Source organism: Cricetulus griseus, chromosome 2 (assembly GCF_003668045.3).
Source record: "Cricetulus griseus strain 17A/GY chromosome 2, alternate assembly CriGri-PICRH-1.0, whole genome shotgun sequence".
Lineage (NCBI taxonomy): Eukaryota > Metazoa > Chordata > Mammalia > Rodentia > Cricetidae > Cricetulus > Cricetulus griseus.
Window position 1 is genome coordinate 402,759,545 of NC_048595.1, and position 16,427 is coordinate 402,775,971.

Genomic DNA, 16,427 nt, shown 5'->3' on the forward strand with positions numbered 1-16,427 from the left:
TTAAATACCACACACAAGACAGCTTGTTTAGGGGAGGGTGTGCTTGTGCCTTGTTCTGTTCCAGACATTTATCAGTGTGAGATGCAGTGAGCCCACTACCCCATTTCATCCCATCATGTCATGGTTGGTCCGTCCCCTCATGACTCTGAGGCCAGGCTGAGGCATGGCTCATCAACTTCATAATTATGCTTGTATATATCCTTAAGAAATAAAGATATGCATTCACATTTTAAGACTAACTAATATAATTGTTGTAACATAGTTTTATATGTATGGGCGCTTTGCCTGTATGTACGTTCTGTGTACCACATGTATGCCTAGTGCCCATGGAAGCCAGAAGAGGTCGTTATATCCCCTAGGACTGAAGTTACAGTTAGTCTTGTGAGTCTGTATGTGGGTGCTAGGAATCAAGCCTAGGTCCTCTGGGGGAACCATGGGGCCATCTCTCTAGCCCCTTATAATGTTTTAAAGAACTCAACTGAAGTGGCCAGGTTTCAAAATGCTAATTATTTCATAAATGCCAGTTTTTTAGAGTCTTATTTTGAATTATTGTTCAATAAGGCTACTACAGTTGTCTTAAGTTTTACCTAAATGATGTAATTATGTAGTTTAAAGATGAGTGGATTTTTTGAAGCTTCACATGGTACCCTATAAATGTGTGTAGTTCTCATGTGTCAAGGTGTCTGAAGAAGCAAACATACTTCCAGCTTCTGTGAGTGTGGACAGTGCAAACTCAGGAAGGAGGAGTTCCCTTCAGCCTTGCAACAGCTTCTCTTTCATTGCCTTGTGGAGAGGGGTAGTTAGCATTGTCTTGCCTTTGAGTCCCAAATGGTCAGATTATTAGTATTATGGTTAATAAGCTTCATCTAAATTTTTCTTTAGTGGTGTTACAGAATCCATTTAGAGCAGACCTCACAAACTACCCCTGGCCCCTGCAGGTGGCCATTCTTTGCTGGCTGTTGGTGCATTGGTATGTGGGTGTGTGGTGTGTTTATCTGTCATTGTTGTGAGGTATAGATAAAAAATAGCTATTACAGTTCAGGGCAATGTCCACTATGTAGAGAGTGATTTCTGTGTTAGTGTCATTGGGGTTTTTAAACTGTGACATGAAGCTTTGTATCGTAAATGGCAGTTTTCATTTTCTCTAAGTCAGTTCAGTTGGCAGGGGTTCCAGAACCAGAAATGTGCCTAGAAAATAATAATGACTTAGAACCAGATATTCAGATGCCTTTTTAAAAATCAAAATGTTTAGGTTTCAGGTCCTGGGAGGTGCTTGGGCCATGACCCATTGGATTGGAGCCTCGTCTGTCAACTCTCCTTCAGCTTTTATTTTCAAGTTCTGTCTATAATCCACAATTCTGTAAAGAATAGAAAGTGATCTGAGAGTAGACTTGGAACTACAGCTCAGTGGCAGAGTACCTGCCTGCCGTCTGCGAGTCCCTGCCTTTCATCCCCAGTAGACCTGCCTGGCTTCCATGCCTACTGTCACAAAGGGTACCTCCTACCTCTCTTGAGGTCCTGGCTTCCATCCCCAGTACCACAAGGGTGGACCTCTTCTGCGGTGCTTCAGTTATTTTTGCTATTCCTTTCTTCCTGTCCTTCACATTTCCTTTGTCTTTCTTCTTCCTTCATTTAGGAAATACTAGTTAAGGGTATTCTGGCTAGTTACTTCTGTTAAGAATAGCATACATTTTCTATTCAGAAACAGTGTAGTCTGCAGTTTGTCATGTAGTGATCATAGAATTTTGAGCTTCTTTTAATTGAAACACATTTTTGTGCAATATATTCTGGTGACAGTTTTCCTTCAGCTCCTCACAGATGATCCCTACCTCCTTACTCACCCAACCTCCTGCCCACCCTCAACCCCACTCTGCTCTCTCCACCTCACTCTTTAAAATACAAAGAAATAAGAAGTCACATACGCAAGTCACAAAAACACAAAACCAGAAACCAAAATATACACCCAAAAGAAAAGGAAAAGAAAAAGATGCCCAGTCCACAGAAATACCATTGAGTCTGTTTGTGTTGGCCTTCTGCTGCTAGGCGTGGAACCTACACTGAAGTGTGGTTAATATAGCCAGTGAGACTAAGTTTTTCTTTACAAGTGATGTCACTTCATGTCCACATCCCACTCTCAGTGCTGGGACCCCACCTGTCTTGAACCTGTGTAGATCCTGTGCTTGCAGATCCTGGTCTCTGAATTCACATGTGTGTCAATTGTGTTTTATCTGGAAGACAGTTTTCCTCTGACAATCTTCAGGTCACCTTGTCTGCATAGAGGACTGAGTCCTCCAAAGTCTCACTCTGAACATTGTCCAGTGTGGGTCTCTGTCTGGTGCCATCGACAGTCTTCATCATATCACCGATGAGCTTTAAGAGATAGGAGATATGGAGAGTTATGAACGGACTTAGCAGTTGTCCCATATGTGGAATGGAAAATGGCTGCCTTGTATACAACTAACCGGAAAGGTTTTAGGGAGTCACCACATGAGGAAGAGCACGGTATTGCAAGGAAATGTGAAGACTCTGACGACACAAGGATACAATGTGAGAGAGTGCTGAGGATTGGGGCAGGGCAGGTTTCGAATGGGTCTGCAAGTTCCAGGACTAGCCAGAATTTCAGTCTCTGCTGAGAACGTGGGACTGACTCGGGTAGGGAAAACTCAGGTCTTTTCTGATTTTTGTTTTGTTTTGTTTCGTTTCGTTATCCTCTTCTTTTCCTCACCTTTGCTTTAGTGGGTTTGAATCCAGGTGTGAGCCATATACCTCCCCCTGCCACATAGGCGAGAGGGGGGGCCCTCTAGTCAGGTGACATTAATTTGGGCTTTCATTTGCAATATATTCCTACTTAAAATAAATAAGTGATGTTGCAATTTGGATATTACTGGAAATGATAAATAAACTTTATAATTAAACGAAGCCTTTAGTCTCAGAAACATCATTTGACCTGACTGGTTAGTCAAATAAGTGTGAATACTTTCCATTCAAGTTGCTAAGTCCCTTAATGGCATTAAATAGAGAGGCAGCATCTGTTCTTACTTAACATTTACCTCGTATTATTTTGGACATAACTTTTTATGTTTCCCCAGGAACTAATTAAATTGACTTCTTGAATAAATCAAAAGATTAGTACCATATGCAAAAATTTGCACATTATAATTAATTACAAATGGTGACCTTTATCTTGAACTCATTTTCCACCCCATAGGAAAAGTCTGGAGTTCTGATGTCTAAGAGCTAAAAATATACTTATTTCTAGTGCCTGTGAAAGTAAACTATTACAGATCATGTGTTTTGTGTAACTAACCCATATGTCATGTTCTAGGTATAATTTGGAAGAAAACAACTTTCGAAAGTATGAATACGAGAAGCAAATGATAAATTGTTCTCTAGTTTACAATGAAGTTGACCTTTTTTGCAATCTTATCCAACTACGTCTACTTTTTCTTTTTCAGAAACATGTTCTGACTGTAGACTGCACACTCTGTTGTGGCCTCTTGTCTCTCAGCCTCACTTTATAACACACATGCAAGCAACATTCTGCAGCGTCTAAGCCTGCTTCTTACAAGACCAGAAATAATCTTTGTTTTCTAAGTCCAGATTTAAAGCTTAATTTTAAAAATGCATGTGACTTAAATACTGATTTTTAGTCAATGTGCCATTCACATTGTAGGATTTTTTTTTTGTTTTCGTGTTTGTTGTGTTGAGGATTGAACCAGCCTTTTGTGCACTAAGCATGTACTCTGCCACAAAGTACATCCTCAGCCCCAGCCCCAGCCCCAGCCCCAGCCCCAGCTTAGGCTCCTTGATGGAGTAAGCACCACCTTTTACAGTGTCCCAAGCAACTCATTCCTGATAACAGAATGAGGCAGTGATGTAAATGGCCCACATAGTATAAGTGAGTACCCTGAGGGACAGAAGAGCACTTTGCATTAAGTTTATATGGTTTTTAAGCAGCAGAAGGCCACCAAATAGGTCATTGATCTCTATCTGGGGCCATTGGGTGCAGTTTCATGAGGTGAACAAGGCAGCCGTTAATTCTCATGCCACAGAATCAGTGAAAAGCTGTTTTAAAACAGTCACCCAGTGTCAGCCAGGCACCTCAGTTTTCTACAGTGTGCTTGACATTGCCACTGTGGTGGATTGTCTTTGGCTCTAGAGGCTTCTTTAACTCCTTTTATAACTGAGATAAGAAGAAAGTCCTCTTACTATTCACCCACTATAAAATTGAAATACCCATTGTTTATACTGTTGATATATATATAGCTTGGATATGAAATGAAATTGCTTTATAGAATCTGGCCTTGGACTGGTAACTCTGCTTCCGCCACCATCCAAGTGCCGTGACTGTGGGCATGAGCTGCCATGTCTGGCTCCTCAACACTTCCTTAAATCATTCTTTGAATTGGGTAGCATTTACCTACAGTGGAATGCAAAGATCTTAGCAGTGTAGTTGAGTGCATTTTTGGAAATACACACACCCCCATGACAATAACCACAGTGAAAACAGGCATCTCCATCAGCCCACCTCCCTGCAAAGGTGGACATTATTTTGATTACTGTTATATGACCTGGGTTTTGCCAGTACTTAAACTTCAAATAAATAAAATTATGTGACATCTCCAATTTTTCAACAATATTTTCATGACACATCATTTTTAAGTGGTAATGTTTAGTTCTATAAGAATTATTAAGTTTGAAAATAAAATAAAATAAATAATTAAGTTTGTTAATTCAGTCTCTAATTGTTAACAGCTGAGGCTAGTGCGAATACTATTGTGTTGGTTAGTTTTCAGATATTTGAGGCTTTTAAAAAATAAACTTGGTTTCCAGTTTAACATAAACAGAAAATATCAAAGTTAGATTTCCTTCACCTTTTTTTCCATGTCTGGCTCATTGTATTTCCTGTCCTGGTGAATGATTTGTGCTCACAAATAAAGAATGAGAATTTCTGCCAATTGTTTAAGTTGAGGTAGTTGACAGTGTTGCTAAGATCTGTCATTTCACTTACATTTCACTTACATTTCACAATCTGTTCATGCCACTCATCAAGAGAAGAGACACACATCTGAGTGCTAAGCTTCCGGGTGGCACTTCATCTCTGATAACCTGGCATTTTGATCTGCTTCATCTAATGTTGTCAGTCTCTAGTTTTCTTACTCTTTCTGTTTGTATAGTGCCGTTTTTTCATTCTTTTATGCTATCTGTGTTATTACAAAAGTGCAGCTCTTAGACACCCATAAAGTTGGGTATCCTGTCCCTTATTTATATTTGGCCTATGTAATATAATAATTGGCCTCTTGGTTTCCTTCTCGATGACTGATGTGAGGAATTCACCTTTAGTTTTCATCAGCTTGCTTCTGGTATATCTGGCAGGCTTTGTTTGCATTTAACCTGCCTCTATTTGCATTTCTTAGATCTTTAAATGTAATTTCATTTAAAAAGAAATTGACACTTGGCCTGTTGGGCTGCTTGTTCATGAGCCCCTGGCTGCTCAAGTGTGCATGAGTCCCTTTTCTGTCCTCCTCACAGTGGTGACTTCTGTAGCTCTGCCTTCAGGTTTACTGGCCCATTTGTTGTTTCCATGTGCGCTCTGTAGTTAAATCTACCCAGTGAATATTTCATTCCAGATACTGACTCTCAGTTCTATACTGTTCCCATTATTCTTTGTATACTTACAAATTCTACCTCTCAATTGAGCTTCCCCTTCAGTCCCTCTATTTCCTCTCTGTTGCTCTTCTCAGACTCACAAAACTTTTATACAAAACTTTCTATTAATTATAAATCTGAGTCATTTTGAATGTGGCTTTTCCGACTCTTCTGCCCTTGCCCATGACTCGAATTTTTCTGTTTTCCTTCTTGAGTAGTGACTTTTAATTGTGCAGTAGACATTGTGGGTGATGCCTGTTCATTTCTGAAGAGTGTTGATTTTATTTGTTTTGCATTGATTAATGGTAAGTTTTACTCAGTTCTGGGGTGTAGGGTTTTCCTCCTAAGATATGCCCCCCTCCTAGTTTTAATTGAAAGTCCAACGTGTTTACCAAGACCCACATGTAACTCAGACACCAAACTTTCCCTTGTACTGGAAGCAGCTGGAAACTCTGTTCAGCTCATTAGCCTTTTACTGTTTTCCTGAGGGCTCCCACACATGGGATTTTTTCTCGATTTCAAGTTGTTCTGGAAGCAAGTATCTGTGTTCTGATGACGCAGGCTAGTTGGTGCCATCTTTTAGCTAAGTTCCTGATGCTTCCACCCTCTAATGCTGGGTAAGAGCTCCACGAACACAAATTCGAGTCCTTTCCTGTTTGTTTTAGGCTGCCTTTTCAGAAGCCAATTTCAGTGCTCTGCTTGGAGTTTATTGTAAGCACACAAAAGAGGGCCACTCTAATATACATTTCCTTGCCATTATTGAATAACAGCTCATTTTTAATGGAGTTTACTTCAGATAATTATTGTTTTTATTTTGAGCTCATTAGTTCTTTTTTTCTGTTTTTAGATATGAAGAAAAAGCTAAAAAAGACTTGGAACGATACAATAATCAAATGAAGAAAGCTATTGAACAGGAACCACAAGTATCATTAAAAGATGGCAGAAAAAAGATAAAGGCCACCAGTGCGTGGGGGTTGACACAAAAACACAAGTTGAAAGCCTCATTATCTAATCAGCCAAAGCTTGAGGAGCTCTTTCAGTCCCAGAATGAAAAAAGGAAGAGTGAAAATATTAAAATAGCTGAGGTCCCCTTTTCTATGGAAAACTTAAAAGTGAATTTTAAGAAACAGAAGAAAGTTGACTTGGAAGAGAAGGATGAGATTTGCTTGATCCACAGTCTCAAGTTTCCTGATGCATGGCTGGTCACATCTAGAACAGATGTCATGTTACTGAACCCATACAGAGTGGAGGAAGCCCTGCTATTTAAAAGACTCCTTGAGAATCATAAACTCCCTGCAGAGCCACTGGAAAAGCCAATTGTATTAACAGAGAGGTATGGTAAAGTAAGAGGGTTTTTTTTTTCTTTAACTCTTAATGTTTAATGTTAAAAGTTGAAGGTTCTTTTCTAGTTAGGATAAGTGATACTTATTTGAAGGAATATGTTAGAAAGTTTTTCTGAACACTAATGGTGCCACTAACTGCTTAGAAACAATGTTAGAAGATTCTGAGTGAGTTACATCTTGACTCAGTACGCAAGCACGTTTCTCCTGTACCTTTGTGACTTCTCTAAGATAACCGAAAGCTAGAGGGCTGTGGCTCTCTCTGCTGTTCCACTGTTCTGTCATTAGCAAACACCAGAGCAGAATTAAACAGTGAATGCCTTTAGCAGGCATTACCAAGAGTTTTTGCCCCATCCCGTTTCTAGCTGTATACAAGTATGTACATAGACACTTTTCCTTTCATTCATTAAAGTATGTGAGAATAATTCTTACTCTTAGTCCTTTCACATACTCATAAAAATGATTAGTTTTTAACCTAATCACAAATGCCTTTTTCATACCTTGCTCAATAATGAAAGCTTAGAATTGTTCCTCATTGTTCCCAAGGGTTTTGTTTTTGTTTTATTTGGTTTTTTAGTTTTATAATTTTGAATTTAATTTCTATCTGTAAGTTCTACATATTATATTTGGGTGTAGTTTTTTTATTGTGTGATTGATTTACTATGTAGCAGTCAATGAAATATTCTTTTGTCTCTGATTAGCATTGAGGTTTTGGGGTTGGGATTTTTTTGACATTTGTTTATTTGTTTATTTTGTGTGTGTGTAAGTCACATATAATTGGGTGCTTTCAGATGCCAGAGGAAGGCATCAGACCCCTAGAGCTGCAGTTACAGGCCATTGTGAGCAACCAGCTGTGGGTGCTAGGAACTGAACTCTGGTCTTTTCTGGAAGAGCAGCCAGTGCTCTTAACCACTGAGCCATCTCTCCAGCTCCTGATAAGGTACTTATCCCTCACCTCCCCTGTCTTTAGCTGGAGGTTAACCACAGGAAAAGAGAGGAGACTTAGAGTTTACTCTCCAGTGGGGCTTCCACCCAGCAGGAAGGGCTGTGTGCTTCAAACCTCAGCACAGTTCCCCAGCTCTGGACGAAGGTGATCCTCCCTCTCAAAGTCCTCAACTACCTCTCTATCTAATGTCTAATAATCTGCTAATAATTTTTCCTGAACTAATTATATTTTTTCATTGTAAAGGTGGTGTGTCTTTTTTATATCTTATATGAGTAACTTGTTTATGTACAAATAAGTAATAACCAAGCTATAAACTATCTTTTTTTAACACTTAGTTTCTAGTCTGAACCAGACTGAAATACTAGGACAAAGTAGCTAAAACTGCAGTTTACAGGCTGGTAAGAATGTTCTCAATAGAATGTTCATCACTGGATAACTTCAAAAGGACCAGGAATAAAGAAAGCAGTGTCCGTGTGGGGGTATGTTGAGAATATGGCCATTTAATGAAAAACAACATAGCACAAACAGGAGGACACTTGTCCAGTCTGTCTTTTCAATAAGGCAGCAGTGATCACATGACAAAAACTTAGGACTGTCCACAGCTTTTCTAGAGACTGACTCGGGAATCTTACCCAAGGAACAACTGACAGCAGTTTTTCCCTGTTTCCTCATGAACAGCCAGGACACATCTGATTTGGTAACTTGATTGCTTTTCTCAATGGTATTTATAGATTTTCATTTACTTTTCAGAAACTCTTTCTGTGCCTACTTAAAATTCAGCTTCTTACACATGTTAGCGTGACTTTTTTTGTTCACAGAGATGCAGTGAGAGCTGTTTTTTGTGCTCATGCTCTAAGGGAGGCAGTTTTCCTGACTGAGCATCGGCCCTGAGAAAAGTGATTCCAAGTGTCTCCCTGGTATCTGATGCTGCTTTTCTAATGGAGCCCTGGACTGAGCACCTCACTGGGCTGATAGGGGAGCTATGGATTGGGTGCAGTGTTTTCAACAGTAGACTAATGCTAGCTGTGTAACTTATGTCTGAAGGGAGTGATTGAAGTATGTATATAGCGATTATAACCACAGAACAATGGTTCACGTTTGCTGAGCCCTTACTGGATGACGGGAACTCCACTGTGATCTTACAGAGTTGGTGAGATGAGCTACACATACAGCCATAGTGTTCCGTGATATCTGCTCTCACCGTCAATGGAGTCCTCAGCCTTCTGAGCCAATTGAAAGACTTCATTTGTTTTCCAAGGGGAATGGATTTGTAACAACACACTGTACCTCAGACAGCGCTTGGTTGTGTACCTTAGTCAGTCTCTCTGCTGTGGTCAGCTCTCTTTTGTAATGACTCTTCAGGGGCACCTTTGTCAAGCATGCTGTGCTTGCATTGGACTGAAAGACTCTCTCCCAAGGTTTGAACTGAAAAATTTACCAGTTTTTGGAAGAAAAGGGATCTTCTATTTAATCTTCTTGCTATTGAAGAAGCCTTGAGTAGCATTTGACTTTGAGCATAACGACTCAAAGTGAGTAGCTTTTCATTTCAGATAGCTACTTTAAAGGTATTCACCGTGGGTTAATTTTTGATTTGTACTATATTTAGAGAAATACTGTTCATATTTCTCATTTAGTTTGTGACATTCTCAAAGAGACAAGTTGTCCTTTATGTTTGTTCTTCCTCCTTTCTGGGCATACTCCACATTGGGCCTCTTATACAATGCTAACAATGCAGAGTGCTTCCTTACAGGGCGTGGCACACTCTTCAAAACACCCCTGGATTATCGTCCATAAATCCTCTTATTTCAATTTGAATATTTAAGATAAAGGACCTTAATTTCTTTCTTTTTCAGTCTTTTTAATGGGTCTCATTATTTAGAGGTGTTACATAAAATGTCAGCAGTCGACCAGAGATGCAGTGGATCAGCTTACCTGAGTGACCCTCGTCTTACAGCAAATGGCTTCAAGATCAAACTGACACCAGGTACAATAATGTGGCTTAATATCTCTGACTTGGGAAAAAAAAATAAACCTTCTTTCAAGAGCTGCATTTGGCTTTTGGGGTTTTCAGGTATATTTTCATTTCACTATAAGTCATTGTCAGCTGTGCAGAAGTGGACTTCCTTCAGAGGGCCATTCAGGTGATCGGTGCACTTTCTGTTGTCTTTCCACATGGCAACCCAGCTGCCTTCTTGCTATCAGAACTCTTTGGTGTCAAAACAAATATGTAAATGGTCTAATGAAAATGGCTATCTCTTTTGATGCTTAAAAACATTTACTTGTTTTGCCAAGTGACATGGAGCATCAGCTGTCTCACATGAACGTCTGGATTCCATGGCCTCACCAGACAGATTGAAAAGAATGTATCTGCTGTGGGGAGTCCAGTTCTTTGTTGGCCTTCTCTGTCTTTTTATAGATTCCATACTGCCATAGCTCCCTGGGTTAGCCTTTCTGTTACTTCCCCTTTGTCTTCTGTCCAGTACCACAGGCACCATTCAGAAAGACTCCATTGCCTAAATAAATTATCACATCCAAAATGCCAGAAAGGATTTTTTAAAGGAGTATTTTCACAGAGACACAGTAAGTGGGGGCTGGAGAGATGGCTCAGCAGTTAAGAGCACTGGCCGCTTTTCCAGAGGACTCACAGAGCAGCACACAACTGTCTGTAACTCCAGTTCCACAGAATCCAACAACCTGTTCTGTCCTCCTCATGCAAGGCTTCACACAATGCAGACAAAACATACAGAAAATAATAAATATTAGAAAGAAAATAAGTAACAACAGTATATAGAAGCACAGAGCTGGATATCTGGGAAAAAATGTTTCAGTATTCCAAACTTCCAATTTTGGGTGATTTTCACAGTTTGACAAGGTAAAGATATCTCTGCAGAACACCTTACCTCCGTGATTCCAGCTGCTTAGGCATGGGATGGAGATTGCGTGTCCAGAATACACAGTTCTCAGTTTCTTTGTTAGTAACAGCTAATAACTTTTGAGTAACCATTATATGCAGAGTAGCCTTCAAAGAATTAACATATCAGCCTGTTTACTCCCCTAGCCATCTCCAGAGTAGCTTCTATGGCAGTCTCTGTTTTACAGATGAAAAAAGTTAAAGCCTGGAAAAGTTAAGTGTGCTCTAGAGGACACTCAGTGTTAGATCTAGGATTAGAACCCACACGGGCTGCCTCGAGAGTCCAACCCTTAAGAAATTCATTGCATAGCCCTCCACTAAAGTGAGTATATTATCTTCACAAAGTAAGTGTAAACCCAGAGGTAACAGGACTCCTTGGCAAGGCTGGGCATGGTGATCCATGTTTGTTACCATACCCTGAGAGGCTGGGACAGGAACAGTGCTTCCTTCATGTGTGGGACTATCCTGATGTATATAATGAGTTTAAAGCAATCTTGGGCTACATAGGGAGGTCCCAAAACAGAAAGCAAACAAACAAAAAATAAGCTTAGTACTCTGCAGTAGCATGGCTACCCGTTTAAATCCTTCTCCAGCCTTCAGCCCCTCTCAGACCTGAACTGATTCAGAGTCATTTCTCTTAGTCTTCGTTGAGATCTTTTCCTTGAGGCCTCTGGCATCTTTTAATTGGAAAATTTGAAGTATGAAGAACGGTGTGTGTGGAGGGGGACAGATTTTGTTTCTTTATCTGTTTCTCTAGTTTGTATTGCTGGAAGGAGCCTTTTCTTCAGATCTGTGTAAATATCTAAGAAGGATGGCCTGGAGCCTGCTGTGTCCTCCTTGCCTTCCTTGGTTGGTGATTTTGAGTCCCACTTGAGGTCCTTCCGCTCATTTCATCTCCCATCATTGAACTCTGTAGCTCTTCTTGTAGTGCTCGATGATATATCATCTCATCTTTCCTCAGTTGTTTCCTGAGGGAAACATTAGTGTTCCTACTGATCGGTCTGCCACTGTTGCATCTACCATTTGGTCTTGAAACTACGCAATAACTGAGAACAGGTTTGAGAGCAGATCATTCAAGTCCCTAGACCTGCAGTCCTTCAAGCTCTACCACACTCCTGTTTTCATTGGTTCACCAACAGCCATTAATCCACAGTTCTAGGTGGCACGATATTGATTCCAGTATAAGGGTGCTATCGTTCAAATGGGATGAGTGCCTTCTGTTCGCTAGTGTCAGAGCTGATGCTTTGGAATACCTACCACTGTGGATGTTCTGCCCAGTTACACATTCAGTCATGTGGCCCTTGGTTTGAATGACTAAATTACCTAAAATAGCTTAATAAATAACACCAGTTTCCAGTATTTTCTTAGTTGAATCTTTGAATAAACACTAGCATTTTAATTTCCTGAAATACTATAGTAACAAGTGTCTATTTTTATTCTTGCTAAGTTAAAATAATTGAGGTCTTTAAATTAGATATAAGGCCAGTGGGCTAGAACTTGAAGTACAGCAGTTGATAAAACACTCAAACCATTTTGATTTTAATAAATATCATGGGACTTCATTCTCTCTCCAAAGAAAGCAATGTTCTAACTAAATGCGAGGAACAGACAGTAGGAACTGAGATTCAATTAAATTATATAAAGCACATGTGGTGTCACTGAGCACCTATGACTTAATTGAAGCCTTCTGGGAAATTATTATTTGTTCTCCATAAAGGAACAAACTTTGTCCTGAAATATTAAATTCTGATGAAGGTTCACTAAATGTTCTAACAGTGATTTTTTTTCCAATGGATTTGTTCTGGAATATAATGCTAACTAACTTAACTATGCCCCTGTGTGTTTTTGTTTTTTCTCTCAGGAGTTTCCAGTACTGAAAACTACTTGGAAATAGAAGGCATGGCTAAGTGTCTCCCATTCTATGGAGTAATGGATTTAAAGGAAATTCTTAATGCCATAATAGACAGAAATGCAAAGGAGCTCTACGAATGCAGGCCACGCAAAGTGGCGAGTTATCTGGAGGTGCGCTTCTTTGGTCACATGGGTGACCTCACTTTTACAGCTCTTAATCAAATAGAAACCTTATTTTTGTCTTGTTTTAAGATAGGGTCCTACTATGGGGCCCTCGCTAGCCTAGAGTCCCTCCGTGAACCAGGCTGGTCTTGAATTCTCAAAGATGCACTGCCTCTGCCACCCTCCTTTAACCCTCTGCTGGATTCAAGGGCTATGTCACCCACTCAGCCCCACAGTAAATGGCCAAAAGGGTAGATTCTAAAATGTTTGTTTTCACAAAGAAACTGCTATTTTAAAATACTCAATAAAAATATTTCAAAGCATAGACTGTGATAAATGCTATGAGAGCTCTTATAATACAATTTTGAGACACTCTTATTTATGAAACACGCTGTAGGATTGTTTTCTATTAATTTCATATGTAATCTCAGAATGGATTCCAAATTTTTCAACTTTTATATCATATTGTTTGTCTAAAACATTGTATTTTGATTCTAAACCTGAGCTCTTCAAAAGGAAGAGAAAGATCTAAATTATTGAGTAAATGGAGCTAAATTGTTGAAAAAATGGAAATTTCACTTTGCTAAGACTTTATAGCATCTACCAAAATGAGAATTGCAAAATTAGGTTTAAAAAGTTCAGAGCAAGCAGGGCTTGATGTTGTTTCTGTCCTCCCAGCACTCAAACAACTGAGGCACGGAGATCACAGACTTGCAGCCAACCAGGACTACATACCTTGTCTTAAAAGAAGAGGGCTAAGCCCATCCAAGTATAGTTTAAGGGCCATGACTTTTGCACTGAAGTTCTAAGTGTCTCCCATTAAGGTCAGCTATTGTTATTTTCAAAACAAATATGACTTTATTTACATCCTCTTTCTTGTCCATGGTGTTCAGACACAGGGCATGCCCATCCCCGTGACTCTGGAGAGTACACTCAGACCAGCTCTGTTGACAAAGCCCTTGGGAGCTTTGCCTTGTGGAAATTCCCAGCCCGTTGGCAGGGCAATTCAGCACTGATAGTTTCAGGGAACTCCAAAGAAGTCTTTTTCTTAAGAGCAAAAAAACATGTGGACAAGAAATAAAGTTTCAGAAGTAATGGAGAAAAAACCAGTTGAGACTAGACTTAAATGGATTTGCTCATCTGAATCACCTTGGAGTAACTAGGTATGATTGTGATGGGAATGCTCTTTTAAAAAAGAAGCTGACCAAGCACACATCTTTAATCCCAGGACTTGGGAGACAAAAGGCAGGAGGATCTCTGAGTTAGAAGCCAGCCTGGTCTACAGAGTGAGTTCAGGGATAGCCAGAGCTACACAGAGAAACCCTATTTGGAAAAACCAAAGGGAATGATAAATATTCCAGTGGGTTTTTTTTTTCCGGGGGGGGGGGGGGGGTAAGGATGTTTTTGTCCTTTTGTTTGTCTGTCTGTTTGTTTGTTTGTTTGTTTGTTTGGGAACCTCACTATGTAGCCCAGACTGGTCTCAAACTCATACCAGTCTCCCTGTCTCAACTTCCCAGGTACTTGGGATTACACATATACAGTGTCAAAGCTAGCTAAAAGGAAACTTGAGGTGAATAAGAAGGTGCCTGTGGTGAAAGGAGAAAAGTTGTCTGCTTGGAGTGGAGGATTAGGGTGACTTGGGCATGTCAGTACTGTAACAGATCTGAAACCAAGAAAATAGCTACAATAAAAGAAAGGACAGTCTGTGCAGAACAGGACAATCTCTAGGTGTCAATGAGGGCTCTTAAGACCTGACATTTGGATTGGGTCAGACCGTAACAGCTGCATGACTCCAGTATTGTATGGTAGAATTTATCTTACACGAAGGATATTAACAAGTTGGATATGGTGAGAGACTAAGGATCAGTGAGAGACACCCAAACACACTGTACACCAGAAACTCACTAAGTCGACCCTAGTGCTGGATTCTGAGTAGTTCATTCACTACTCAACCTCGGGGAAGGAAAGATGTTCCAGGGAGGCTTGTGAGTCTGAGAGTAAGGAGAGGCTAAAGGTCAAAGGGAAGGAAAGACAGATTATGGTGAAATTGTTAGGGTGATAGACTTGTGGCTAAAGAGAATAATGTTGAAATGCACAACTCTAAGGTGCAGGATTTTTTTTTTTTTTTTTTGATATTGAAAGAACCAGCCTAGTTTATAATTCTCATCCCCTAAGCCCTTCTTTTTCCTGTATCAGAAAATGACATTTCTATACCAAACCTGAGGGCATCCCCTTTGATTTTGGCAGGCCTCATAACCAGTCTGCTAACCACCTGTAAGGCAGATACCATAGCAGCTCTTGTCACTACAGCCACAGCTCTCACCAGCATCACAATGGTTGTCAGCCTCAAACCCCATTTCTCTCTGCAGCCATGGCATGGGAAACACTTGGCAGGCATTTTTCAACCTTGGTTCCTTCCCTGTGTATTCAAATAAACTCCAGTCCTCCTGTCCTGGACAGTGATCTGGTCCCAGGGTCTCCCCGTCCCCCCATGCTCAACTTCTGTCTTGTCTGCTTCTCTCTGCCACACCCAAACAGAACATCCCATTCTCTGAAATGCTTTACTTTGCTCACGGCATTTGCATGCTAATTGAAAAGCCTAAATGTCATCCCTCTGAGTAAGGCTTCCTGTTTACACAGTCACTGCTATTGCTCAGTTAATTGTGTGTATGATATTTATTCAGTTTTTTGTCTCATCAGTTTTTTGTTTCTCTGCATTAAAATGTAAATTCCATGAGAAGATCTTGGGTTCAGTTGCCCACTACTTTATCTCCAGAATCTACAGCATTGTTGGTGCTTAATAAATATTTTTAAGTGAATGAATATCAGTTTTTATCTTGCCAGAATGTATTTTTACTTCAGGGTCTATCATGATGAAATGTGTCACTTTTCTTTTTACAGGGAGAAGCAGTCCGGCTGTCACGACAATTACCCATGTACTTACCAAGAGAGGACATCCAAGATCTTATCTGTAAAATGAAGCACCAGTTTGGAAATGATATTAAAGGGTGTGTCCATGGCCGCCCTTTTTTTCACCATTTAACCCATCTTCCAGAAACTTCATGATTAAACTTATAATAATTAGTTACTGTTGAAATTAACGTGGGTTTTAAACCATTTTTGTATCAAAATGATTATAAGTGAGGATTTACTGGTTTATTTGTATACTGGAAATTTTTTTATGTAAAATATATAAATAAATAATATGCAGTGTTGATTTTGTTCTTGATTCCAACCTTCAAACCAGTTGTAAGTTGTAGGCACCACAGCAGAGGACAGGTGTGCTCCCTGGTACCTGACTTAGGAGGTTAACTGTTTAGAGAGAATGTACCTATCACAAATTAGCTGGCACATCACAAAGGAGTTTTCAGTTCAGTTTTAAAGTAGGCTGCAGAGGGAGGGAATGAGAACATGACAAAATAAGGTATTGCTGCCTCTCCAATATGATAATATTTTAGCTTTTAGGGTCAGATTTTGTCAGAGACCATTTATGGGAAAATCAACATTCTTAACAGAAAAAAATAGGTTACAGTCTTTATTTTTTTCCTCACATGTATTCCTTTATAAA

At 39.8% G+C, this 16,427-nt stretch overlaps 1 protein-coding gene across 3 annotated transcripts in view; it reads left to right on the plus strand.

Moving 5' to 3' along the window:
• LOC100751321 (PMS1 protein homolog 1) overlaps positions 1-16,074 on the plus strand; it is an 87,171-nt gene extending 71,097 nt beyond the window's left edge. For all 3 annotated transcript variants that reach the window (XM_027396831.2, XM_035440939.1, XM_027396832.2), the window contains exons 10-13: positions 6,497-6,982; positions 9,789-9,919; positions 12,708-12,868; positions 15,761-16,074. In XM_027396831.2, coding sequence (XP_027252632.2) covers positions 6,497-6,982; positions 9,789-9,919; positions 12,708-12,868; positions 15,761-15,925 — 943 coding nt within the window. In that variant the 3' untranslated portion in view covers positions 15,926-16,074. The remainder of the gene's footprint in view (positions 1-6,496; positions 6,983-9,788; positions 9,920-12,707; positions 12,869-15,760) is intronic.
• Positions 16,075-16,427: the final 353 nt, after the last annotated feature.